The 26,602-nt window shown below is 51.0% G+C and overlaps 7 protein-coding genes across 7 annotated transcripts; 2 read left to right on the top strand and 5 right to left on the bottom strand.

Annotated features, from left to right (window-relative positions):
* Positions 1–784: 784 nt before the first annotated feature.
* Positions 785–3,408, bottom strand: B0H65DRAFT_520146 (uncharacterized protein; the record flags this gene model as incomplete). The annotated part of the gene is made up of 2 exons (XM_062828725.1): positions 1,307–3,408; positions 785–1,243 (listed from the first exon to the last, which is right to left on the bottom strand). The coding sequence occupies exons 1-2, from the start codon at positions 3,044–3,046 to the stop codon at positions 785–787; spliced, it is 2,199 nt and encodes a 732-aa protein (XP_062684932.1). The 5' UTR covers positions 3,047–3,408.
* Positions 3,409–4,899, top strand: B0H65DRAFT_458520 (Alb1-domain-containing protein). The gene is made up of 2 exons (XM_062826410.1): positions 3,409–3,852; positions 3,947–4,899. The coding sequence occupies exons 1-2, from the start codon at positions 3,813–3,815 to the stop codon at positions 4,516–4,518; spliced, it is 612 nt and encodes a 203-aa protein (XP_062684931.1). The 5' UTR covers positions 3,409–3,812; the 3' UTR covers positions 4,519–4,899.
* A 1,212-nt stretch (positions 4,900–6,111) lies between these two features.
* B0H65DRAFT_128483 (uncharacterized protein) lies at positions 6,112–7,952 on the bottom strand. Its single transcript, XM_062820772.1, has one exon. The coding sequence runs from the start codon at positions 7,569–7,571 to the stop codon at positions 6,315–6,317; it is 1,257 nt and encodes a 418-aa protein (XP_062684930.1). The 5' UTR covers positions 7,572–7,952; the 3' UTR covers positions 6,112–6,314.
* Positions 7,953–11,131: 3,179 nt separating this feature from the next.
* B0H65DRAFT_420050 (replication factor A protein 3) lies at positions 11,132–11,699 on the top strand (the record flags this gene model as incomplete). Its single annotated transcript, XM_062824252.1, has 3 exons — positions 11,132–11,284; positions 11,414–11,516; positions 11,629–11,699. 3 exons carry the CDS (start codon positions 11,132–11,134, stop codon positions 11,697–11,699), a joined length of 327 nt encoding a protein of 108 aa, XP_062684929.1.
* A 725-nt stretch (positions 11,700–12,424) lies between these two features.
* B0H65DRAFT_128098 (uncharacterized protein) lies at positions 12,425–17,242 on the bottom strand. The gene is made up of 2 exons (XM_062820770.1): positions 16,822–17,242; positions 12,425–16,759 (listed from the first exon to the last, which is right to left on the bottom strand). The coding sequence occupies exons 1-2, from the start codon at positions 16,931–16,933 to the stop codon at positions 12,861–12,863; spliced, it is 4,011 nt and encodes a 1,336-aa protein (XP_062684928.1). The 5' UTR covers positions 16,934–17,242; the 3' UTR covers positions 12,425–12,860.
* A 5,690-nt stretch (positions 17,243–22,932) lies between these two features.
* Positions 22,933–24,109, bottom strand: B0H65DRAFT_127992 (uncharacterized protein). Its single transcript, XM_062820769.1, has 2 exons — positions 23,866–24,109; positions 22,933–23,793 (listed from the first exon to the last, which is right to left on the bottom strand). Exons 1-2 carry the CDS (start codon positions 24,014–24,016, stop codon positions 23,000–23,002), a joined length of 945 nt encoding a protein of 314 aa, XP_062684927.1. The 5' UTR covers positions 24,017–24,109; the 3' UTR covers positions 22,933–22,999.
* A 1,088-nt stretch (positions 24,110–25,197) lies between these two features.
* Positions 25,198–26,540, bottom strand: B0H65DRAFT_546648 (uncharacterized protein; the record flags this gene model as incomplete). The annotated part of the gene is made up of 2 exons (XM_062829457.1): positions 25,198–26,243; positions 26,318–26,540. 2 exons carry the CDS (start codon positions 26,538–26,540, stop codon positions 25,198–25,200), a joined length of 1,269 nt encoding a protein of 422 aa, XP_062684926.1.
* Between the last annotated feature and the right edge of the window lie 62 nt (positions 26,541–26,602).

The following is a 26,602-nucleotide window of genomic DNA, read 5'->3' as shown; positions in this document are numbered from 1 at the left end:
TGTGTACCCGTAACGGTGGGTAGGTGGCGGAGTGACGATGCTTCCGTCAGTCTGCTTCTGAAATTTGAATCTGTCTTGTACATATTTCAATCAGCTCAAATTAGTCGCGCCGGTCCGTGTACCTGACATTTTTGACGTGCATAGGCCGACCCGACGGAAGCGTGTCAAGAAGCTTTTGAGGGCTCCTATTCGCCCATTGCTTGTGGCAGAACAGCAGGGGCAGAAGCAACAGCAGCAACAGGGGCAGAAGCAGGGAGGGCCACAAGGCCAAGGCCACTCCAAAAACATCCATGTACCCGAGCGTCGTGCGCAGCAAGGAGCTTTCATTATGAGATGAACCACAGACGCAAGTCAGGGCTGTCTGTGTTGATTTAGTAGCCTCGCCTCAAAATACGATACGGCTGTATGTAGATACATTGGTCTATACATCAAATCGCTGTTCGTACTACTGCTGTACTTCCTGCTCTTCCGTACTTCTGGTCACACTTGGACTCCTCCCCAAAAGAAAAACCAATGTTTGAAGAGCACCATCACGAAAAAAAACAATATCAATGCAGCCATAAAGCCCTCGACTTAACGCTTGGGCATTCGGCACCCGTCCATTTCCAACCTGAACGCCGTATCGCTATGCAGAAAAAACACGTCTCGGACCTTGACGCCTCAAATGAAGATACTTCGGACAAGTCTTCCTCACGGTGCCATGCCCCCGCTTATAACGCCACCGGCTCCAAGGACTCGAGGACAAATAAATCGGAGCCGAGTTTCTGTACAAGTAGGCCGAGTCCTAGTCAACTTGCTCCATGCTCTCCGACCCCGTAACTGGGTCCGCCTGTTGGACCTTTGTCTCCGGCAGTTCACCCGTCACCGTCCCGTTCGGTGTTGTATCATCCTTCACAGCCTTCGGAGCCTCGGCCTTCAACATCTCCACATCCTCCGGCTTCTCTGACCCGACCCGCGTGACCGACTCTGACTGGTCATCGACATGGTTGCCAAGTTCGGCTTGAGATAGAGTCCTGGTTGTTTCTCCTTCTGGTATCCGTGCCATTTCCGGTTCGACGCACTCGTAGAACAGCATAAAGACGTCTCCTCTTTCAAGCACGCTCTCCTCGTCTACCTTAAAGACGTCGGTGTCGCTAAGTCGCCACCATTGCGAGGTAGCTTCCTCTTCAGCCTCGCACACGAGCGTCTTCTCGTCATCTTCCGAGGCAGGGCTTGGGGCGCCTTCATCCTCCGTGGTATTTAGCTCGATAATGGACTTCTGGTCCGGGGCCGGGGTATGCGGAGCGGCAGCCTCATCCTCGGCAACCAGCTGTGGCGGCGGTGCCTCAGCCTGGTTTTCCTTCTCAGGAGGGCTAATGTAATGCTTCCTGTAGCAAACATAATGGCCACTATCATGCCGTCCCTGGTGCGTGACAACGGCGCGCAGTTCATAGAGTGGCCCAGTTAGGGCGGATGGGCGTTGGGAGCCCGCCACCATGGAGGCTGTCGGCTCAACATTCCATTTCTCCTCGTCTTCACCGGTTTGCTCACCATTGCTGGTCGAGCTTGGAAGGATACCGTTTGAACCTGCCAGATCAGCCCGCTTCTTCGCGCTTCCGAGGCACCAAGGTCCTAGATCAAGCATGCTGGGAAACCTGACAGCGGAACTGTCTTTGTACATGTAGCCTGTCCTCTCGTCAAAGACTGACCGGTTGATGTGAATAACCAAGCTCTTGGGTGGCCGAGAAATTGCCGTCTGCTTCGTCTTGGTTGACTCGACTCGCTGTTTAGCCGGAACCTTGCACTTCTCAGCTAGCGTCTTGTCGTCAAGCATATCTTCTTTGAGCGCTTCTTCCACCGCGGCTAGCCTCTCACGAAACTCCAAAACTCTGCTTTCGTTGCCTGCGACCGTCTCTATCAGACCCTTGATCTTCTGCTGCATCTTGAGCAGTGAGCACTTGGGACAGTGAACACCTTCGATGAACTCAACCCGGGCATTGTAGTCCAACCTCTCGTAAAGGTCGTAGCCAAGTTGTCCAGAGCCGAGATTAAGAGTCAAACAATTGAAGGGAATCATCGTCAGTCCTTCAAAATGTTTACACTTAACACAGACTACCCTCTGAGCAATGAGCCCCTCAAGCGGATTCCTGGCCAGCTGAATGTCGGGGACAGATGAGCTTTGACTGGCGCTATGGTAGCCGCTATCATCGCTGTGGTGGCTGCTCACGCCGTCGTCTTGCAGCAGATCACCATCATATGCCAATGACTTCTTGTAGGTTGCTGTAGCCTTGGCCACCTCCCTGTCGATTTGGTCCAGCAACTTTGAGAAGTACTCTTGTGCGTCTTGCTGCTGCCACGTGCTCATGTTCTTGAGTACATTGGGTGGCCATACAGATCGCCCATAGTTGGCTTTGTCGTTAAGTGTTGCGATGAGCCCGGCCATTGCTTGCGTGGTCGGCATCGTCGACTTGGCGTTGCTATCCAGCTGAGATACCCGGGCCAGGTACTCAGGCAAGTCCTGGAGCGAAGCAAGGCCCTGGAGAATGCTGTTCTGGTAGCATGAGTTATCGTTGTTGCCCAGTCCTGCCGGTCGATCTGAAGTGCTGTGATTGAAGTTCCAGCCCACGCTAGACAGAGAGCTGAGGCCCTTAAGCCCAGCCGAAGTCACGGATTCCATGACGCCTCCTGGCTTGTCCAGACCCAATATCCTTCCCAGAGCCTGACTTTTGACTTCATGCAAGTTGTCTATTTCTGCGGGCGTCATAGGACTGGGGAACAGCGGCGGGTTGAGGAAGCCGTCGACTTTGAAGAGTAGAGTGGCCGGAATGATATCGACCACGCGGGCCCAGATAATGTTCTTTAAGCGTGCACGGGTGTGCTGATCGCTGAATAATAGCTGATAGAGGGCGGATAGGAAGAGGAGGATAACGGAGACGATAATGGTCGGGCTGGTTGCGTAGTCCCGGAGTTGGTGATCAGCTGGGTAGGTGTGGTAGTAGTTCTTGGGATGGCCGGGGGGGCCGCGTGGAGGGTGGTGACTTTGTAGGCGTCTGGTATCTGAATTCATAGTTACTCGGGAAAGCGATACTGGGAGAGACCTCGGGGGCTCCTGTCGTCGATTCGATTGAAGCTAAAGAAGCTGAGAAGGAGAAGGCGGAATGGTCGCGTGGAACGCTCCGATGTCCTGGTGCCTCAGTCGGCCGCTTCAAATAGTTGACAAACGGTAGTGCTGACGACGAGATCGGATGCAAGTTGCTTCCATAACTGTTCGTTGGAACTCTCGAACCGCGAATGGGTGCGTCAGGGATAACGTCTCTTGACTTGAGTGTTGTCGAGGACGGGATGATGGTGGTGGGTGCTTGGTCGGAGTCAGTTACTGTTGCTTTTGCTGTGCAGTGAGCATGAGCATGGACAGCTGGAAATTTGGGGGAGCAAGTGGAAAGAATTGACGGACACCTTTTGCTTGTGACTTCGGCCAGGTAGGTGAGGTTACGCTATCCTCTTTCGAGCCTGCTCGGTGGGGCTTTACCCCGGCTCCTTGGTCCTTTTTTGGTGGGCCATGCGGGACTGAAGGCCAGGCACTCCTGCCCTCGTCGTTCCAACCAGAGACCTCTTGGCGCAACGCGTGGGGCAGTGGGAGCTGCAGGTCGAAAAAAGTTCCCAGTGACATCCAAATTTCACACCCCTCCACAGAAAAAGAGGCCCCCACACTGGAGGGTCAACCGGTTGAAGGGTCTCACACCGTGACCACCTTTCGCGATACATCACCGGGTACTCACCTTGAACTGACAGATTCTTCAACTTTCAAAAAGAACCATCAGTCAAAAAACAAAATGGCCAAGGGAACTATTGGAAAGAGCAACAAGGCGGCAGGTAAATGCGCCATCCTCAAACTAACAAACCCATTAAACACTTATTCCACCTTGCAGCAAAGCAACGACTAACACCACCCTGCCCCTTCTTCCAGCTGTCCGCAAACATTCTCGCGCCGCCCGCCGCCAAACCTCTCCCGGCATCGACCTCGACAAGTCCCTCAAGGCCGTCCGCCCCCCGCAAGAATCCGTCAACCTGCGCCCGACCGTCCTGGCCGCCCACCACAACAGCGGCATCACCAAGAAGAACAAGAAGAAGCAGCTGTCGTCCAAGGCGCGCAAGAGACAAGAAAAAAGCATGGACCGCGCCGAGGCCATCATGGATCGCACCTCCACAAAGGTGGCCAAGAGCCACGGCAAGGCCAGAGTGATCGAGTCGCGCAAGCGGACGTGGGACGAGGTCAACGTTGTTGCGCTTGCTGAGATCGGCAAGGAGCTGCCTACTACGAAGAAGGAGAAGAAGGCGGATAAGGAGAGGCAGGCTGAGGACGAGGCTGTTCGCGTGTTCTATGCTGATGATGATGAGGATATGGATAAGGATGGCGGCGAGTGGGAGGATGAGGTCGAGGATATGGATGAGAATGCCGCGGTTGAGAGTCTCATGGCTGCGGCGACGATACCGGCTGTTGCGCCGATGATGCAGGAAGATGATGAAGAGATTCTATGAACAACTGCATAGGGGACAGACGGATTGGGCGATGGTCTTTTTTGGGATTTAAAAGGGGCATCAAAAGTTGCGGATGGGTTACAGGCGTTCAGGGATATTCTGTCGTTTTACCTATATACCACGGCGGCCGGGGTTCGCCGACGAATATTGGGTCAGGTTTGGGTCATGCAAAACCGGGGTCATGTCACGATACGATTTAGAGAATTTCGGATTTGGTCGATTATTGTCAGATCAGAATCTTTGGGTTCGGGACCATAACGGCCTCCTGGCTCGTAAAAGGAAAATGCTTTGAAAGGAGGAATATTGTGAATCGGCGAGGATGATGCGCAGAGCTACCAGTGGCAGTGTTTTTGACGAAAATGGCAACATTTCTTGAACTAACTGGAGATCATGCCCGATCGATCCTGCTAGTTGGTGGCGAAGTGCAAGTGTGTGAAGGGATGTTGAGTGTCTCTGATGACTCTTCAAGTCATCCTCAATGTGTCTTCACAGTATTACAACGTTATAAGAAGAGTGGATATGCTATATGGTAATGGTACGTGAGTAACCCTCGAACTACAGCAACAACTAAAGGGAGACGAAATATATTAGGGCAACGTACACAGGCGCAAACCTGCTAATATTTCGGATCATCAATCTATATCTCCCATATCAATGCCCTGACGAGTCCAGCGTCTCACCAACATCCCTACATCGCTCACCGATTTACATGACAGCAGTAGCACAAGCCTCAAACATCTAGCTGAGTTACGTGTAACCCGAAAACCGTTTGGTCCATCCAGATGAGCCTGCGTGTCTGGCTGGGCGATGACAACATCTCCACGTCTTGGCATCTGGCATTTGGGCAATGATACAATAATGCCGATCAGCGGCCCCCTCCCGTTTTACCAACCAGTCGGCTCGGTCCCCAAGTCACGGTTCGTCTGTTTTGAGAGATCGGAAGGCGGGAAGGAGGAGCCAGGGAAAACTAAGAAAAGAAAGACGTCAACATCTTGGCCTTGTGACGCCACCGGTTCAGCTGAGGTTGGTTCCCGTCAGCTGGACCCTTACCAGTAGTAAACTAAAACAAAACCTTTTCTCTTCTAACTCGGGAAGACATCATGGAAGAACTTTTACGACTGCCAATTTCTACTTCATCCTTGAATTCAACTTTCGGCTGTGTTATTGCGCATACACGCAAGCATCAAATTCTTATCTTGATTACTCAGCCGAGGTATCATAAGTACGTACATGCATTTTGCCTGTTTTATATCCGCTTATACCAGGTATTTTTCTTCCAAAACTTCGGGCATAATCACTCTTCCCGTCTTTACCTTAGCCTTGTCCTATTGCGGATCCCATCCAGCTTGTCACCCCATGCCACTTGCCTCAACCACGGCTTTCCCATGACGTCCTGCGCTCTTGAAACCGACCGACCAAGCAAGCGAATGCTAAAGACAAAAGCAAAAAAAAAATTTCCATACCATCAAAGCGGTGCCCTCCCTATCCTCCGGCTTCCACTCGATACTCCCGTTCTTTGCCATTTCAAAGCTGCAGCGGCAGTATGCTCCCAAAACATCAACACCAAACTCCGCGATCACCCCGACTACCACCCCACGCGAACGGGGATTTGGCTTTTAAAAACGAGTCTGACAAATGAACCATTGGACGATAGTGTTATAAATGTTGATGGAATGTCGCAATATAAGCCGCGAGAGCATATGAGGTTATGATATAGCCACGCACATAGAAGCACAGCTGACCCCTTCTCCAGATTTTCGCTTCTTTCTCTTGCTTCTAGCCAGCCGGATCATGCGTTATCCGCTGCCGAAAGTCGACTGGTCGCTGAACATGTCATCGGGCATGTGGTCATAGTTAATGTCCGGCTCTCTTTTCATACCTTGGGGGTTGGTGTTCGAGTAGCCACCGTTGGCACCACCAGGAGGTGTGTATAGCCCCGAACCTGAACCTGATTGCTGGTGAGTTGGAGGAGTGGTGTTTGGAGGAGGAGCAAGTATGCCCGGTGACTGACCGTATGTCAATCCGCCGCCGCCGCCGCCTTGCCCTTCTGCGCCTGGTCGAAGAACGCCGAGCTGGACTCCTGGCATGGCCGGGTAGCTTGGAGCGATGCTTGCGTGTCGGCTTTTGGGGGATCCTGGCACCCCAGGCACGCCTGAAGCCTGTCCTGATTGTCCCAGACTGGCGAACGTTTGACCAAAGGCGTCGCTAGTCTGGACAAAACGTCGAGCTTCGTTTTCCAGCCACAGGTCGATGTTGCGATCATTGCACTTGGCGTGTACCATCAACTGATGCTTCAGATCGCTGACCTCGCTGAGCAGGATGCTGTATTCCCTTTGCAAGCTTACGTTCCTTGCTTCGAGGTTGATTTTTGTTCCTTCCAGCTCCTGGGTGTACAGCTTCTTCTTCTCTCGGCATTTGCTCGCAGCTAGTCGGTTCCGTTCGAGGAACTTGTTCCTCTTGTGCTCATCCTCTCCCGTATTGGCGTCCTTTTTGCTCCTCTGTTTTCTCTTTTTTGGCGGGTCTTGATCCGGGGGCGTTATATCCGTGGACATGCTGCCGGACTTGGACGATCGATGGGAGTTGGATTTGTTGCTCGAGGACCGTCGGGTGGAAACCCGTGACATGCCATCGGAAAAAGAGCTTGTATTCGCGTCGATGCTGTCCGGATCACCGACCCCTTCTAACCCGTTGACGTCTTGATCTCTTCCTCCGTATAGGCCCGGGTCAACAAAGAGCCTATTATTCGTTTCCATGGCGCTTGGTTCTGCGAAGCCATCCCATATCCCCGGCCGCTCCCCTAACGTTGGACCATCGCCCGATATTGGAGATTGGTCGATGGATAGCTTGTGATCGAAAACCTGGTACGACTGAAGCCCGGCTTCGCTCATGCCTACATCAGGAAGTATCCGGGGAATATCATGAGGAATATCGTGAGAGATGTCTTGGGGGATCTCGTGAGTAACTTCATATGGGACATCATGGTCATCCTCCTGATATGGGTTGGAATCCTCGTATGCCAAGGAATCGCTAAAGAAGTGTGACGGAGTGTCCATGGCGTTTTGGTGACTCTGATGGGGGACTAGCGCTGGCAAACGAGTTAACTATCAAGAACAGCAACGAGCGTATTGGGAGGAACTCAGCAGGATGATGAGGAGGGGACACAGGTACAGGAGAAGGAACTCGGAAGCACTAGCTGGGCGGCGTCAAGGCCGAGACGACGGATGTTTTGCTCCGGGCCTGAGCTCCGGCCCTCCTGGAGATGGAAAGACCGGGCGGCCGGGTGATTGCCCAAGCTTTGAGCATGCATGTGCAATCCAGCCGAACCACTTCCGCTTGAACACAGATTCAGGCACAAGTCAAGGGGAAATGGCAAAAGGGACGATGAAAAAATGAATGTTGAAGCAGGCACGCGGAGGATTCGACAGTATGCGATAACTGAAGCCCAAAAGGAATAATATCAGGATCGTTGTTGCGAAAGGAAAGTGATGCCCAGGACGGCAACGTACCAGGAATGGAGGGAAGGTATTCCTATGCGTCTTGGTGAAGAGCTTCCTTCCACTTGTTGCACAAAGGGCAGGCACCTCAAGTCGATGCCAATAGCCCTGTGTACCTTGATGGGTACTACCGCCGCTATGTTTGGCTTGGCAGCCCGGATGTCTTGATGGATGGACAGTCCAATCGGTTGCCGAAGTGGCGGAACTAATCTGGCAGCTGGTACGGGGCGTGACTGCCTTACCTGAAGGCAGTTTTCAGTGTTCAAACACGGCCCGTGACCAACACCTGCCGAAGTTGTTACTTTGATCTCGGAACTGAAATGAAGTCGTCTTGTTGGTTGGGGACGAAACCGGAGCGTTGTGTGACCGGGCTGGTTCACTCTCGCAAGGAGAAGGCAATACGCCTTCCTCTATCGTACATTTCTGGGAGCCCGGTTGTCTGGGCACCCGAAATGTATCAAAAGCTTGGAAGGAGGGTTCGAAAAGAAATGGAATGCCAGTTATCGAGACAAAGGGTGTGCTGTCTCTGGCAGAAATTCGGGGCGCTTCAAGGTCAAGTGAAGCAAAAAAACATGGGTGATCTTTCCAAGTTGGTTGGAAACAATGACTAACAGTCAAACAACAGCTCGGACAAGAAAATGGATTTATCTGCTGGTGAACAGGCGAATATGAGGAAGGACGAAAGCTCGGATGCCAACAAGCTACGTTGGGGGAGGCAAGCAGGCGGAGGGAGGGTACCTCTGTTCTGGCACAACATCAAGCAACAATGGCCGTACCTAATGCTTCTCCGTGCTACCCCCATTTTAGTGTGGCGGACTGAGCAGACAGGGCAAGACAGGGAAGACACATAAAGAGCTCGTCCCCCAAGATTTCATGGAGGCGGAGGGCAGACCGAGGAGGTTTGTGCCCGGGCTGGTGGATGGACTGGAACCACAGACGGATGCTACCTGTGACTTGTGAAAGCTGGGGTGGGTAAGTCCAAGCCTTGAGCTCTCCTCGACCCTTTCTGCTTTGTTGGCCTCCCAACCATAACACTCAAACGATCCTAGCCGAGGTGAGGAGAGAGCTCGATATGCAGGATAGCTCCCTGCTCGGAAGATACCGTGCCTGGAGGTGCGTTGGTCGGAAACGTCCGAGGGAACTCGGCTCCATAGACCTTCACTGGCGCGTTGCTTCATCCGATCTCCAACCCCTCAGCTAAATAGCGGTCGTATACGAGGGGCGATGCGCTTTGGCCTGGATCCGAGAAGGTGCTCGCTGAACTCTTCATCGCCTTTGGAATGCCTCTAAAGACGAGAGAGGAGAAGAGGAGCCAGATGTCCCTGCTTAGGAGGGCAGCATCCCGGCCCTGATCGATGCAATGCTACATTCATGATCCGGGCAGCCTGTGACTTGGAAGCGTCCAAGCTGTTTATGCTGCGCAAGAACACTTTAGCTCACTCTAGACACTCACACATTCTTAGATGCGGTAGGCTGCTAGTTGGCTCGCGGTACTGCCCAAGGCCTGCCAGTCTGCCAGGCCGGGGCCGGGTTTTCAGTTCCCGTCATGGGAGACAGTTGGTGAGACGTTACCGTGACCAATGGCAGAGAACCGGTCAGCGATGGGAAATCCCGTCGAGAATCCCCATCTGATCGATGTAGTGGGCAGACTTGGTGGCTTCCCTTGAGCCCCGGCAAACCGAATGTGGATTCCAGAGGTGCTTGGCCCTGGTTGAGGTCGCACAAGGCGGGGTTGTAAGTACACCTCCACTGTGTAAGTTTGTCTTACCTTTCCTTCCCTTCCCTTCCCTTCCGTACCGAAAGGCTTGCTGTAGATCTGATCTACCTCCGGCATTGAATATAAGCATCTCCTCCCGGTGGGTTTCCGAATTGTACAGAAGACGACTTGGAATAACTGAAGAGCTAAGGTCCAACCAAAACCAGTCGTTGTCAGTATCTTACGCCGCGGGAACAGTACCTAACTGGCTTACGTGCATTAGCGTTTCGTTCAAGGTATCATTTGAAGTTCGTAGTAATTTCCAGCAACCAGTTGAGCTTTCTGACGAAGGTATAAATGAGCCGGTTCTGGTATTGTACAATCTCAAGCCATCGTTTCGACACCAAAAGGCTTCCACGAAACCTGTCTCTGGCCGAGCGTGCATATCTGATAGTACGTACCGAGCAGCTTGACTAGAGCCCAGATCATGCTACAAAGTGGAATGATATCGCCGCCTCACCACCCTTTGTGCAGATTCCATCTTATTTGTCACCTTATTTATCAGCATGTGAGAACGAACATACATATAATCTGGGCATCTTCTTCCCGAGGCAACTTCGTGCCATTAAAGTGACCGTAGATGCTGAATTGAAGACTTCCAAGATGATGCCGCACAACAAGACGTTGTCTTTGGAAGTTGAAGTCGAGTTGCTCGCGCGGATCGTGTCCCGCATCCCCGCTCATGGCATGCTAAATGGTGGGCTCTTGGGCCCTGTTATCCCCGCGATCCCCACAAAATTACGAGCGCCCAATGGGGTGACCGTCAATCTGCCGTGGGGCTCTTGACGCCCCTGTCCAAGCAGCCACAGTGCAGGCAGCAGTACTCGTACGCATCGCGCCGCTCTCAAATTGCTTGGCATTCACACGCGTCGTCTGACTTCAAAGTAATTGATTGTGATTTGCAGATTCAAATATCAAACGCGTTTTTGGACACTTTCTTAAGCAGGGGCATGTTGATCGAGAGATATTCAAGCTGTGAGAGACCGCGACTTACCATACCAACAGGGCATTCATAGATCGGGGAGTCACGACCTTCGTGAATTTGATACATGTCACAGTGCCCCGCCCGTAGTGAAACCCTTTCCACTAACAGCACCACACCAGGCAGCCGCGCTAAATCTGTTAGTACCTAGCAACAACAAAACTAAGACCATCATCAACAACCCAAACAAACAACGAAAGTGTATCAGAACCTCAACCTCACTCACGCAGACACATTGACCTTTTGCTCCGCAAAACTCCACAACCCGACTCTCCAACAACACCAACGAGACAACTCCGCCACTCACTCACCAACCGCTCGCTCACCACACTCACTCTCCAAATTCCCAACATCACACACGGACACACACACCGCAAAACAATGGACGGCAACTCTTCCACCCCCCGCATCACCTGCGCCTATCTCAGCCAGTATGTCGGCAAGCTCGTGACGGTCGTAGGCAAGGTCGTCCAGTTGCGCGGCGAGGAGGCGACTATCGACGCTGATGGGACCATTCATGCTTTTCTTAACCGCGTACGTCCGAATTTTCTGCCCTTTTCTTTTGTGCCACCAAGCTTCAAGAATAAAGACGACGAAAGACTGTTAAGAGTTTGATGGATAATGTCCAGTGGTGACTAACAAAAAAGAATATAAAAAATGCAGGAAGCACACCTCTCAGCAAACAACGGCGTGCAAATCATCGGCAAGGTCAACCCGGATCTGTCCATCAAGGTGCTTAGCTCCGTTGATTTGGGGCAGGGTGTTGGTGAGTTTCTGAATCTTCTTTCCCCCGTTCGCCTCATCATGCATCCCGTCCTCCTCCCTTGATCGCTACCTCTACACTACTGCAGATACTTGTGCTTACGCATGAAATATAGACTACAACCTAGCAAACGCTGTAGTGGAAGTCACTCACCGTTACAAGCCTCTCTTTCTGTACGAGAACTAAGGTGAGAGAGGGCGCGAGGAAACCACTACATCCCCAGAGATGGGCAGAGAGAGACGGAGAGAGAGAGAGAGAGAGAGAGGAAAAAGAAGAGGCAAAATAGACTGATACCCTTACCATAACACACGGAGTCCAAAATCTCTCCTCGTTCCCAAAAAAAACCTTCTCAAGTCAAAGCTGGAGCAGCTGATTGACAGCTCCGACATCATCCGCCTCTTGAGTTTGAAACTCGGCTCAACTCCTTGAAAAATCTTCATCCACAGACCGGGAACAAGGGAAAAAAAAACATTCATCCGATTTATATTTCGATATTAGTCACCAAACGTCCGACTTAGTCCAAGCGTTGCGGCCGCGGACGCGGGCGCACGCCCGCAAGGCGCGGCGGCACTGCGGGGGAACATGCCACGCAGTCACTCACTTACTGTCCTCATGCTCGCTTCGACAAATGCGATGCGGCAATATTTCTTGCAGGAGCGCGGAAACGGAGAGAGAGAAATGAATGTGGAGAAGGAGTTTGACTTGCGACATCTCGACTGCTATCATTGTGATGTAATACAGCTGTGATGGTATGGGGTGATTTAGACTCGGACTCGATGGAGGAGACTATCTAGAGGAACAGAAAACAGACAACAAGACAGTGGAAGAGACAAAAAGTGAAAATAAAACCGAGAGAAACGCTATGGTATCCCATCCCCTCCCGAAATTGCGCCCAAAACACCCATTCATTTTCCTATCTTCAAACATGAGGAAGTCGCCGCGTGGCGGACAATCAGTGAATAATCATCCCACTTTTCCTGAGGGTATATCGTAGTTAACTTTTTCGCCCACGCTACAAAACATGGATTTCCTTCTCTCCCAAGTCTGAAATCAGACCATGACCGTGCCCATTTGCTACAAGATCACCAAGATTCGTATGCCAAACAACCGGTTGCAAGATCTGCGGATCTTGCCACAGCATCTGTGTCCAAGCTGAACTGCTCACCCGTATCCCTAACCATCTGCTCCAACTGATTATTGCTGATATCCATGCTCAACAGCTGTCCCATCCGGATATCATTATCATCAGGAGCTGTCTCCAACTGTTGAGCATTGTGATCCAAGCTCAACTGTTCTCCCACATAAGCACCAACAGGGGGCTCCGGCCCCTGCTCCGACTCCGACTGATTATTGAGACCCTAACTCGAACTCATCCACATCAGCAGCGGCATTCCTCTCCGCCACGCTCCCTCCTCCTCCGCTCGTAGCCGTAGTCTCCACCCACAAGCTTTCGATGCTCAACGACGCTTCAAAGCTCAAGTTGCCATTGCCACCATCTCCATGGTGATGACCCCTCATCATGGGCGGGGAGCTAGGCATGACCATATCGGTACCCATGAAACTGCCAAAGTCCAAAGCACCCGCGCCCTCCACGAGCTGCTGCACGCTGTCGCTGTCATAGTGCTGCATATTGACGTCCAGAAGCCCGTGCGACGACGAGTTGGCGGTGAACTGGTCAGCTTCACTCAACAGCTGGTTCAGCGAGCCCCAAGCCTCAAAGTCATGGGTTGGAGACGAGGTAGGCACGTGCAGGCTGTCGTCAAGCGCAAAGCGTGCGTGGCGGGGGCTTCGCCGCTTGGACGCGCTAACGAGAATGCCTCCGTTGTTACCGGAGACAGTACGCGTACCGCGCGGAGTCTTGGTGGGGGTTCGTTGGGTTTGCGTGAAGAGCTGACCGGGCGACTTCTGGGCCGACCGGACGGTGCGGATGGACCGAGATATACTCCTAGTAATGGGCCGGTGGTTCGGAGTCGGCCGGGTAGGCGTCTTGAAGATACCAGAAGAGGTGTTCTTCGGAGGTGGTGTTGATGGTCGGATGACAGGACTGCCAAATAGTTCTTGGTCAAGCTCGTCTTGGTCCGGAAGGACAGGGGTATTGGGGCGCCTTGCCGGCTGGAACTCGGTCGAGTGGCTGATGTTCTCCTTGCCCATGGCAGCAGACTTCGGGTCTTGCGACGCAGTGGTGGCATTGACGGCGTTACCTGCGAGCTCCCCAAGGACCTTCGGCGCCCCCTCCTTCCTAGGTGAGGGGAAGAGAAGCCTTCTGGTGGTACCGAGATCATCCTCTACTGCGATGGGACTGTCCGCCGTTCCACTGCCCCTAGAGTGAGTCGACCCCAGCCCACGTCGCTTTGGGGAGTTACGCGAGTTTAAAATCATGTGATGCAATGATTGATTGTTGTTGCTGTCCTCCATTGCTGTCACGTTCTGGTCCGTCTGTTGAGTCATATTTTGATGTTGCGCCTCTTCCGGTGATTCTTGATCGGCCGGTCCAATTGGATCAGTCGTGAAATATGCCTCCGATGTTGGGTTTGTTTGGGTATCATTCTTGCGCTTCTTGTTTCGCGAGTTTTTCTTCTTTCGAGGCTGATTAAGTCGGGCGGCATCCTTGTCCCACCTGTCCTGTGGCCTGTGAACTCTGAATTTGGCGAGCCAGATACCGCATGGGTTGCAAAGAAGAGTTTCTTTCCAGAGCTTCTTGTCGTCCGTAGACCCAAGATTCTTCTTCACGAGTTGATACATGATGGTTTGTCCATCGGCATCCTTCTCGAGGATATCGATCGTAGTTACAAATCCAGGTTTGTCGGAAAACTCGTAAAAGCCAGGCACTCCTCGATGATCTTGCGTCCAGATCTTTCGCCAAGTAGGAGTTTCGATGGCGCCACAATTGTTGCAAAACGGCGGCGACTCTCCTCTTTGGATGGCCTCCTCCAGTTTCTCCTTGATTGACTGCTTCTTCACCATATTCTTGTTATAGCGAGGCGGTTCTTCTGGCTCGCTAGGTTCCCGAGGAGCAGGTGCACGAGCCCGAGCAGGGGCTTCAGATTGTGCTGCTCGAGATGACGTTCCAGTAGATTCTACAACGGGATCGCTGGCCGGGACAGCATGAGCGGAGTTGTTCGAGACGGGCTTTGACGCCGGTTGGGCTGCTTTGCTCTGAACAGGTTCGGGTCGTTCAGGAATGGGCATCACAGTGGTAACAGGGACAGTAGCTTGTGGCTGAGCTGATGTGTTTCCCATGTTCTGGGTCGAGAGTTGTTGCTGAGGGTTAAACGGCGGCTGATGTTGAGTTTGAGAGCTTTGCATAACTGCCTGTGAGATTTGGGAAGCAGTCCCTTCCTGAGGAGCTTCGCCATCTTGCTGATCATTAGGTTGTCGCAGTAGGGGATCATGATCGGACATTAAAGGGTTTGGCGCTGTATTCGACCTCTTGAACGAGCGATCCGCGTTCTTTTTCGGCATGGGTGGGACTGATGTGGCGTGAGCAACCCTGTTCAGCGCCTTCGTCTTTCCAGCAGGGTTGAAGATGCTCTTCGTGGGCAAAAGCTCTTTTGGTCCGGGATTGACTTCCTGGAAGGGGAAATTAATTCCCTGTCGATGGGCCCGACTCCCCTTTCGTGCATTTGGTTTGCTGACTTGCGGCACTGGAGGGCTCACGACCATTCGATCTTGTGGCTGGCCGGGTAACTCCTGGCCGTGATCTTGAGGGGCATCTTGTAACAGCTCATCCTCGTCAAAGATGTCGTCGAATCCGCCGCTCATAAAGCCCGAGTCGACTTGCGGCATAGGAACGGGCATAGGCGGGAGAACTGGGCTTGAAACATAAGGACTTGAGTGCATGTAGGCACTAGTCCTGGGAACCGGAGGGGATGACCCAATATCGGCGGGACTGTCTTCAGGCACGTAGCCTTGATCTGGTGACTGGCCGATAGAATCGGTGGGCGACCGGGCATCGTGGCTCATACTCCTCTGCATGGGTTGCTGACCGAAGCGCGACTGGTACATGCTGCTCTCTGCGTCACCCGCGAAGTCAGACTTCATTTTGTTTTCGAAGATCAGCCTTCTCTGTTGTCGCTGCAACATCGACCCATCTGGAACAGGGGTAGGAGCCCGAGGCACGTCCTGAACATGACTCCCTAAAGAGGGATTACCACCAGCTCCAACGGGCCTCATGTTACGCAGAGAACCGGATGTACTGGCTGCAACCCTCAGAGACTCTGGTGCTGAACCGAATGGCGCACTACTGGTAAAATCGGCACTCATAACCTTGGCTCTCTTCTTTTGCGGGCCATCATCACCATCAGTCGCTTCCTCGGCGGCTGACGTATTGCCTGCTTCGAAAGGCTTCTTGCGTGGTCGGCCTCGTGGTCTGCCGGTGGGAACTCTAGTACGGGACGCTCTACTAGAAGGTCTTGAGGTGGGACGCGCCGACTGGTTGACGGGGATCTCGACAGACTGGCTTGGAGCCGGGGATGAGGCGCTCTCGCCAGTGGGAGCTGGTCGTGGAGGAACAGGCTGGATGTGCGGCATGTTGTTGACCACGGGGCCGGTATTTTGTGGCTGAGAACCATTCGGTGGTATGCTGGCTGGCCGAGTGGGCTGTGGAGGCGGATCACTCCTGATATCCATGTAGCGACCATCACCGTTGAGATTGACGTTCAGCGGAGCGGTAGACATGGCGGGCGAGTGCATAGAAGCCATATTGGCCGAGCTCCCTAGGCCCGGGCTGGCCTGTATGAACGAGGCCCACTCGGAGGTGGTGATGTCTGTAGGCTGTATAGGGTCGGACCTGAGCATATTATTAAGGTTGTTGTCCATGCCAGGAAATCCAAGTCGCTGCATCTTGGCAACGGCTGTGAGCTTCATCTTGACCTCCAGGGTCTCGCGGCTCCCATTGCTAAACACGGGCAGCAAACTCCGAGTTACCCGTCCCGTCACCAATTGTTGTTGTTGATGCCGTTGGCTGTTGTGATCGCTTGCTAACTCCAGGCCCCACGACAACATGCCTTGCCCGACCAGGGGCGTATCCGGCTCTGAATAGTCGACAGCATATACAGTGTAATCGTTCTCTTGTTGATTTACAATCTCAGGACTGCATTGCGCAATAGCCTGGAGACATGTTCGGAGGTCCACTACGCCGATTGTAATCCTTTCGTCGACTGGTAATGTTTGGATTTGGAGGATGTGAGGCCATCGGGCCAAGCACGACACCTGGCCGTCTCGATCGAATGTATACAGCACCTTCACTATACATCAGGCTGGGTTAGAGCGCATAGGATTGGCAATCAGATTATGAAGATGCACTCACAGCCCATGGGCCTGACCTGCATGGCCAATTCATCTCCCTGCATCGGCTGGGCAGCCTGGTGATGGTGAGGGTGTGGTGAGGGCGCAGACCACATGCTGTTTGGGGTAGCCATTGTGACGTCCTTCACGCCGCGGTGCCCCTGCACGCGACTGAGGGCGACGGCAATGGGTCTAGAAGTCGAGACAAAGCTTTATCGTGGTGTGTTGTGTTTGTGATAGTTGGTGGTATCGTCGGTTGTGGAGGAGGTGGTGGTTGAGGGGAAGGTGGACCTGGTCGTAAAGGGTCCCGTCACCACCTAGCCTGACGTCGAGTGGACCTACTAATGGAAGGGGATGGTTTCATGCCCAAATCGAGGCTGGCAGAGTGTCGGGTTGGTAGATGGATGTAACGTGGAAGTGAACCAAGAGGGGAATGGCGACCTCGAAATGGAAGCGCGTTCCGCTCGGTCCTGTCGCGTAAATGGGTGGAGCCCAGACACGATGAAATCTAATTGATTTCCTGCCGGAATGCGAGTTTGGCGTTGGCGTGCGTGTTCTGGCGTCTGGCGTCAAGGGCACCTAACCGTTCGTGCAGGGTGCGCTGCGCAAAGTGTCAGCATGCAGCCAGACCAACACCTGGAAGATAATTGTTTGCTTCGTTGCTTTCGACTCTCCACAACTCTTTGTTCGAAGAGGAAAAAAGCTCAGCCCGTAAGTTCGAGACGGATTCCGTCGGACGTCGTGGAGTGCAGGCAAAGAGTTCAGACTGTTTTGAGTGGCAGAGCGGGAAGCTCGAGGTTGTCTGGTGAAACTGACGCGATGTGGGGTGCGCTGGCGCCTTGGCGGTCGCTCGTTTAATGGCCAGGCCAGCTTAACGCGCCGGGGCACGTGCACAGGCGTGTGTAACTGTTAAAGTGGTACGTACCTTTTGTGCAGTGTGCCTGACAGAAGCAGGAAGCTGTTTGGCGGAGGATCCCGCGAGTGTTTCCCCCCACTGACGAAATACAACGAAAAGTCACAAACAACGCGGCCAACGAGCAGCCGGAAATCGGTTAGCTTTCACACAGCAACCAGAGTCTAGAAAGCCCCCGGTTTGTGTCTCGGTTGCAAAGCGAAAACAAGAGGGAACTTTGCAGTGCGAATCTGGGGGACTCGGGGGATACCTAGCTCATATTTATACTCGCGCCCAAAAGTGAGGTGCCCCCCGCTTGACCACACCTCCAATTGCGCAACACTCCCGCCGTTTTCACCCGCCCGCCCACTTCGTCCTCACATTTCCCGACGCTCTTTCGCAATTCCGTGCGTTGTCACAAATGTTCTCCAAAATTTGGTGTTTTCCACGGTCCTCTCCAACACCACACCCGTCCACACAAACAAAACAAAACAAAAACACCGAGCTCACTTTCGTTTTCACCACAACCATTTTCATCACTCCTTCGCCCAAGAACCATTAAATACCATGCAACACTTACCCTTACACAAACAAATATTCCTATCCTACAAGCCTTACAGATCGTCATCAATGCCAAATGTTGTTTTCGCAATTGGCGAAAAAGGGGTCCATACCAATCTACAATCCACAACGCACCCACTGCAACTCCGCCAGAAATCCCTTCGTCGGCCGGGGAACGGGCGGTGGGGATGAACGACGGGTCTCAGCCACCTGATAAGTAAGGGAGTGAACTTCAGTAACTCACCCACTACAAGAAACACCAAAAGTGATTCACCTGCTACTAATTAAGTATTTTGACGACTCAACCCAGAATTAAGTGACATCCAGACTCACCTCACTTCACCTGGGCTATAGGTCATGCCTCCAGAGGAAAAGCAACTCAGGAGGATAAAGTGCATGCATTGAAAGAATCCAGACAGACCCACTTCACTAACACGAACGAGACATCCAATGAGACAACGCATACACTAACAAAATTATCCCAAACCGGCAATTCGCACAACTGCCGAACGAGGCGGATAAAGTGACTGTATGGCCTGATAAAGTGACGGAGCTCTAACCTAAAGGAGACTGACCCACCCAAGTTTTGCAAGAGCCACAAAGAGAAGCATTTGCCATATCATCGCCGTCGCCATCACCACTTGAAGTCTTAGTGCTTTTGCTCGTTCAATTGACCTTAGCTTCGGCCGGCATGCCCTCTACCGTTTGCCCATTTTTGATACTTTACCGCCGTCCGGGACCAAAGTTGCTGACGGTGCCCTGCTGACTGCTGTGTCCGCCGGTGCTCCGCGTATACTCACATCTTAGGTTGTGTTCGTTCCCGGCTGTACTACGGTAGGGAAACCCAGTTTTGGTGGCTGTAAGGTGTAGTCTTATAGCTGCACTTTTTGTGTTCGGCTGGATTTCAATAAAAATATGCAAGTCGCTGCATTACCCTAAATCTATGCAAGGTATGCATCTGACCAATTAGAGGCCCAGATTCCTTATTAAAATGGCCAGATTTTTAATATTTTTAATAGTCCTAGACCCTATGTATAAGGTTTTAAAAATGGCTACTTTAGCGCACCACAGTGTCCAGCCCCCAATAAATATAAGGGTCGTCATCGCAAAAAGATAATTGATAAAGTTATTCTATAGAGGGAATACCGGGTCTGAGAATAGGGTTAAAATAGGGTCCACAAAGGATGTTTTGGTAAAAAAATCTTTTTTATTTTGGAAGGGTTGCACTAGTTTTTGAGTAGTAAACACTATGTTTAGTGTTTGGAATGCTTTTATAGCCAATAGTATAAAAGGCCTAGTTAGACTTTTGGTCCCAGTCAGACTTTTGGTCCCGGTCAGACTTTTTCTAAGAAGAAATGTTTTTTCTTCTCTCCGTTGGAGGGAAAACGGTAGCGTTTTGGAGAAAACGGCAACTATTGGGAGGAAGCGGCGATTATTGGGCGACCATCGGGAGAAAAATGGTAACTATTGCTGTTAACGTGTGGCTAGTACTGTGCCTTGTAACTGCCTTGTACTACCTTGTAGTATAGAAGGCTAGTTGAACTATTCCTTCTACGGAATCAGTTGACTCAGTCCCCACAGAATGTACTAGAATACAAGAGGTTTTGCCACTGTATTCTAGAGTCTTATAACTTAGCTAGCATTTCTTCCAGACTGATTTGTCATCACAAGATTCAATAGAAGCTTCTAGATGCTTAGTGTCCATGTATATAGAGACCTCTCCTCTCCTTCAGTTCGTCACTCCTTAAGCAAGCAAGCACAAGTCAAGCAATACAATATAGTCTTTTCTCACAGTGCAGAGTCCACTGTAATCTTCTGTCTTGAGAGCAGAGTCCTCTCTAAGACCTCTTTTACAACATCCTTTTATTGTACTTGCAACTACGCTGCTTCCTTCAGCATTGCTGTCGTACTTCCTACCGCTTCCGCTCCGCTCTGCTACAAGTGCATAGTTCACTGTAGCAACCTTGTACTGGTGCTATCATTATAGGCCAGTCAGGGCACCGCAGGAAACAATTGCATTATTCAATGTAATGGTTCATCTTTTCTCTCCTTAGAGTTTATTTCTTTGGTAGTGCATCTTCATTATTATTTTCTTAGTGATGTATCTTCTTAGTGATGCATCTTCTTGGTGATGTATCTTCTTGGTGATGTATCTTCTTGGTATTTTTTACAAATGTCACAGCAGGGAATCGAATAGGAGTCTTACAGAGCTGAGTGTTTATATTACTAACTACGTTATTTATTTATTTATTTTATATGCGTGAGTATATTAGAAAGAAAGGTTAATATAGTTGATAGAAGGCGCGGAAGTTAGGTGAGGAAAGAAAGGAATCGTTGTTGGGTTTGGGAGAATATTGAAAAAAATAATATTTCGGCACCAAAGTTTTTGACTAAGCCCATTATCCGTTTTAGCATCGTATAGATTTTTAGGGAATAAAGCTCTGTTGTACCTAAAAGAGGGTATTGTTTGACGATATGTATTTGCAATGAACAGGATTTATAGGTCTTTTAGAATTTCGTAAAAAAAAGATGGTACGACCCTGTTTGAATACTTTTTTATACATTTTTGACTGTTGGCTGCCAAGGCCCTGTTTTGACCCTGTTCTTAGACCCAGGGTTCCCTCTATGGTTCCCAATTGAAATTTACTATTTAAGCTCCACTGTGTGAATCATAGTATATATACTGTATATTTTACAGCCTACCTTAATGTTGTAGGAGTGTAGCTACGGGTTATATACGGTAATGTAAGACCTCTTCTACCGTAGTATAGTCGGGAACGAATACAACCTTAGTTGATACTGCTGCTATGAAGTGAATTAAGATTCTAGCGAAAACAATGAGGGAGATGAGGGGGAGGAGGAATGCTCTGCGGCTCTTTATTTGAAATCTATATCCAAATGCTTCACTATGCCGAATGTTTCACTATGCAGGTGTTCACTATTAACTTTGGCGTGGTTAATATTGTAGGGATATGGCTGCTGCACTTCTCCTTTGGGTTAGAGATCCGTCACTTTAGCGGGCGTACAGTCACTTTATCTGCCTCGCTGCCGAAGGCATCCAGCATCCGCATCGAGGCCGTCGTCGTCGTCGTTGTCATAATGGTGCTTCGTACAAGTCAAGTCCAGTCCGAGTCGCGCTTGGATTTCTTGTCAAAGCCGCAGTCAGATCTCGCCTTTTATTACCAAGACTCGAAATGACTTGTTTACTTGACTAGTTCGGAGCGCAGATAATCTACAATCTAATGCTAGTTTGTTTGTTAGCTTGGTACTCCTGGTATACTGGACGAGATCCATCCCGAATTGTTCCAAACTTCATAAGGACAAGATGAATGGCTAGGTACGGTTCAGAAAGCTGTTAAGAAGATTCAACATGACATATAGAATTTCGAAAATAGTATATTCAAGGTAAGATCACGCTTTGATCATAGAACAAAACGAATCAATTAGATATAGAAATGCCTGAGGAAATTGACCCGAGGTCTCGAGCTAATAAACAAACCAGTATTGGACTGTATAGTCAAGTCTCAAGAACCACCAAAGCAAAATGATATCCCGGATATGATACTCCCTATCTTGCGGCAAAGATCCTCAACAACCAACGGAAAAAGTTGGCAAGCAAAAGTTGGCAAGTAAAATTTCAAACTTGACTTGACTTGACCAATCTTGGTTGGATTAGTCTTGTTAAAATCGAGGCAAATTTAGCTTGCTTGTGTCCGGCTTGACTTTTATGTACCATTAATCACCATCACCATCTTCGTCTTCGTCGGTAGGTAATTGTAGTTGAACAGAAACCCGTGTTGCGCTTTAGTTGCGGTATTCCACTCTGGGGGATGGATAGAAATAATACAAATGAGTCCGTCTACAAGATGCTCATGATGAGAGCGTTACATTCATCAGTTCACCTTTATCGTCTTTATGCCATGCATTTTTACAGAATGCTAGTGATCCAGAACAAACTCGCAATCCCTTGATAGAATCACACTTCTTCGAACATCTTTGTAACGGCTTCAAAGTGCAAAAAGAGAGGCGGTCTGTCACGGAATGCACACTGAGCACGAGATGCTGTAATATGGATGCATTCCGTGGCTAACTATATTTACCACATTGAGTTTCCCAGTTGCTTGCTGTGGTTACTCGGTTTCTTTTGCAGGGACATGACCTGGTTAGTGAAGTGATCTGCCACTGCCGTGACACGGTCGCGATGCGAAAACCACACCTCCTCCCATCTTCCCTCCTGCAATAAATACCCCCTTTATCAACTCCAAAAACTAAGAGAAAAATATAAAATGCACATTCAAACATTTTCAAGCACTCCTAGACCTTGGGGGGAAAAGCAAAAAGCTCAGTTGCCCTGGAGTCTTGGTAGAACGAACGACCATGCTCCCGGTGTCAACCTACGAAAACTGTACCTCGAGCACCGCGCACCCGGCAATGTTTTCATCAACGGGAACCGCTCGGCCATTTGACCACTGGGCCCCCGTTGTGGTATTGGGGCCCTGTAAGGGGCCTTATATGGATGCATAGTGGCCTGGGGCGGGGTTCATGTCATCCGATGTTTGGGGAGGGCATCATTGGTAGCAGGCAACAGCGGCTCAGGTGTCAGTATCAGATGGCTCGAGGGCCTACTTCGAGAGGATGGGATATCTCTATTACGATTATAGGTTATTAGGTATATACAGCCAACAACAAAGCCGTCTTACTTCCTCCCCCGCGTCCAGCCGGAACCCCTCCCAAAGCACGAGTCAAATCAAAGAGCAAACAGCATGGCAGCCACCGAAACAAGACCAAACACAGTCATCCTGTTGTGGGAAGCGGAGGAATGCGAATCCGGGCTACCAGTCTCCATGACCATGGGATAGTAGGATGTCGGAATTGCAGTCGTAGTTGTAGTCGTAGTTGCAGTCGTAGTTGCAGTCGTAGTTACAGTCGTAGTTCTGTCCTGCGCAAGATGAATAGCTGGGGTCACGATGGCCTCGGGCTCTTGAGGGCGTGCAGAAGCCTCAGAATCTCTGCGATGAAACATGGGTACCTGCGCGCCTTGGGTGAATTGCAGGGGCTCAAGTAGTTTCGCAGTCTTTTCGACAGAAGAAGGTTTCTTGGTGGAAGCCGCAGTCGCAAGGAATAGGGCGCCCGCAGCCACTTTGTCTGCAAGCTGGGTATGTTCCATCGTGTCGACGAAATTGAATCTTTCGGGGTTCAGTGCTGCGTTCTGCAGATAGAGCTCATCCTGTGGGCTGATGTTGCTGGTATCGAAGAGGAGTGTGAAAACGCTAGCCTGCTCTGGACCCTGCAGATTCGACGGACTCCACGGCATGATGGCTGGCTTGTTGGCTTCATTGAGCAGCTCATAGACCTCGAAGAACCACCTTTCGGATGGCTCGAACTTTGTCAGAAAAGCGGACGGCTTCAGGCCAGTTTGAAGCCACAAGAGATTGGAGTCGATGCTATCGACAAGAACGTCATAGGGTTGAACGGCGACGGCAGTGTAGGAGGAGCCGGACAGACGCTCAAACGTGCCCAGTTTTGGGGGTTGGGTGGTGACTGGTGGAAGGCGAAAAGTCAGTTATCATATGCTCATCAGGAAGAGCAGATGTCGCTTCGGGTATAACTTACGGGTCACGTCCTTGTTTCCAGGAACCACCTTGTCCCCAAAGTGCATGGCGAGATGGCCTGGAATGGAAAATCTCGAGAATCTGGGGAGCTCGCTGGCCATAGAAACCACTGTAGTCACCGCAAGAGCGGCCAGGGTGCGTAGGACAACCATGATGAAGACTGAACAAGAGAAGATGTATGAATACAGCTTAAAGAATGGTGAAAGCAATGAGCCAAGATAAAATGGTGTTCTGGTTTGAAGAGAACTAAGACTAGAGAGGAAAAATTGATCGTGGGAGAAAAGGAGGACATGCCCAGTTTATGTATCCCCTTTGTGTCCCACCAAATGGCATGACAATCAGCAACATGTTACCACTTCCCTCGTTGGGTTGAAGAGGTGCCCTTGGAGATGGCAGTTGTGAGCAGGAGACACGGATGAGTTGATAGGGAAAGCCACTTCGTAGGAAGTCGCATGTGCTTGTTGACTTCCGCGTCTACTCGTGGCCCAGAGCATGTTGAAGGAGCGTTGGATGCTGCCGTGAGAAAGAGACATGATGAAATTGTTCCAGAGCCATGACAGTAACCCAGTCATCGGAAGCAACGGCCGGCCGCATCTCCGTGATTCTGTTCACAAATATGCGTGTGTCCCTGCTTCGGGAACTTCGTAGGAGACCGTGACTTCCTCGAATGTGGGAAAGTATGAGAGGGAGTTACTGCCAATCTGCACGCTGGTGGCGGTCGTTGACTTGGTGCCTCTAGTGGGCGCTCTTTCCCTTCAAAGCTGCGCCTGTTCGGTCCCGAGCATAGATAGATCGCCAAGTTTCAAATGGAAAGCACGAGTAAGCCTCATCCACAGCAGCGACGCCCCAACAAAGAGTTGAAGATGGTGATATCGGTTGATGTGTAGGCAGGCAGGCAATAAGGGCAAACATGGAGGATACCTGAAACGAAGCTTCTGTCAAGTTTGCGACGAAGGTGTTGTGCCATAGACTAAATCCGAGCAAGTGGAATGCTCTGATGGGGTGCACTCGGCGTCTCTTTCCTCGGCGGTTATTGTAAACTGAACTGGAAGGGTATAGAATCTCGACGGCTCATGCCTCATTAATCCCAATGATCACCACCATGTGCCTTCTTCATATTCCGCAAAATTCCGTCGTCCATTGTCACTCTTGTCTAGATTTCACGTTTCCAGGGGAAACCTCATCTTTGGACAAGTCCTTGCCCCAACCTCCAATCTGGTCGCATCCACCTACTGTGATGATCCCGCCTCGACACGCAGACAAGTCCAGGATGAACGGCAGGGAGCCACGACCCAAGCATCAAGGAAAGCAAGGGCTAGCCAACCATGCCCTTTCAATCATCATCATCATGATGCCGTTGCCTTCTTCGCCCAAATAGACCTAAAAACTTCTTTTCCTTGACTTCAGCCTTGTACGGTTTCAGTGGATAGAGGACGGGAACGTCGTATTCGTCCGAGTTGGCCTCGGGTATGGTATGTTGAGCCAGCCATTTCCTATCAGACATCTCCCCCAGTCTTGTGCTCCCGGAAGCGAAAGACATGAAGGACATTCGGTTGCGCATTGCCGTCCCAAACTGGCTGTTTCGAGGATGTGATCGGATTTGCACCACGTGTTCTGCTGGTGGTGGTGGAGGAGGCGGAGGAGGCGGCGGTGGTGGTACGGCTGATACGGTGCCTTGAGGCTGTTGTTTAGGAGTTGTCTTTTCTTTGCTCGCTCTTGCTTGGTCCTCAGCTCGCGGCGACTTCCTAGTCTTGTGTCGATTAGAGGAAGACACTGAGCTTGCAGTTGGATTTCCCATCTCGGACGACACAGTGCCTTCCTTGGCCTTGGAACCTAGCTTTTCTTTGCTCTTTCGTGTCTCGTCTTCAGTTCGTGGTGGTTTCTTCTTGTATCGACCGGATGAAGAGACTGCGCTTGCCGCCGGATTGCTGACTTCTGCTGGTATGTTTTCCTTGGGACTTGACTTTTGTTTGCTCACTCGCTCATCCTCAACCAGTGGTGGTTTCCTCCTATGTCGACTAGATGAAGAGTTGGAAACTGAGCTTGCAGTTGGGTTGCCGGACTGGCTCTTTTTCGGTAGAGAAGAAGCCGACTTGGAGAGAGGTGGATACTGCCGTCGAGCTCGCGATGAGGGTGAAGAAGCCCGTGTAGGCTTCGACGATGTGGACACCACCGACCTGCTCGTGCGGGAAGAGCCTCCTAAGCGACGGGCAAGATTGTCAATGGTCTTGATGGCCTCGATTCTTGATGAGTTAGAAAGGGACCTGAGTGCGTCGTAATTCAGAGCCGGGGTTTGCTTGTTACTTGAGGCACGGAGCAAACTGGAAATTGCTGCCTTGAGTCTCTTCAGTATCCCATCTACCGCAGAAATAGAACGGGCTTGAGGCAGTTGTCAGCACAAGAACTTTGAATGCAAATGTACTCCTTTCACTATAAGAGATTTTTTTTCATACCATCACCCCTCTTCAAGCGACTGCCCAACTCAGCTAATCTAATTGAATAGGCACGCTCTACCATTGCACGATCGGCTTTCAAGGATTTGCGCAGATGTTTATTCTGAGCATCCACCTTGATGTTCCCATCTTCTCCATTGGCATCATGCTTGTAGGCCTTGAGGAGGGTTGCGCAGTTGGAGTATGTTTCTAGTAAGGCCGTGATGCTATCGCCGAAGGCCATCTTTGCAGTCGAACGGTAACAATTAGGAGGTTCAGAACAAGCTGTCGGTAGCCGTTGAATGA

Source organism: Neurospora tetraspora (assembly GCF_033439725.1).
Source record: "Neurospora tetraspora strain CBS 560.94 chromosome Unknown B0H65scaffold_2, whole genome shotgun sequence".
NCBI lineage: Eukaryota > Fungi > Ascomycota > Sordariomycetes > Sordariales > Sordariaceae > Neurospora > Neurospora tetraspora.
Note: the sequence above shows the minus strand (reverse complement) of the source record. Positions and strands in the feature narration are given on the sequence as shown.

What these genes read in the sequence shown, in the direction of transcription:
- B0H65DRAFT_458520 (XM_062826410.1), top strand. Translation starts at nt 3,813, where the DNA reads ATGGCCAAGGGAACTATTGGAAAGAGCAACAAGGCGGCAG. An exon ending in AAAGAGCAACAAGGCGGCAG is followed by an intron (nt 3,853 to 3,946) that starts GTAAATGCGCCA and finishes CCCTTCTTCCAG; the next exon opens with CTGTCCGCAAACATTCTCGC.
- B0H65DRAFT_128483 (XM_062820772.1), bottom strand. Translation starts at nt 7,571, where the DNA reads ATGGACACTCCGTCACACTTCTTTAGCGATTCCTTGGCATACGAGGAT.
- B0H65DRAFT_128098 (XM_062820770.1), bottom strand. Translation starts at nt 16,933, where the DNA reads ATGGCTACCCCAAACAGCATGTGGTCTGCGCCCTCACCACACCCTCAC. An exon ending in GCAGGTCAGGCCCATGGGCT is followed by an intron (nt 16,760 to 16,821) that starts GTGAGTGCATCT and finishes CCTGATGTATAG; the next exon opens with TGAAGGTGCTGTATACATTC.
- B0H65DRAFT_127992 (XM_062820769.1), bottom strand. Translation starts at nt 24,016, where the DNA reads ATGGTTGTCCTACGCACCCTGGCCGCTCTTGCGGTGACTACAGTGGTT. An exon ending in TGGAAACAAGGACGTGACCC is followed by an intron (nt 23,794 to 23,865) that starts GTAAGTTATACC and finishes GCCTTCCACCAG; the next exon opens with TCACCACCCAACCCCCAAAA.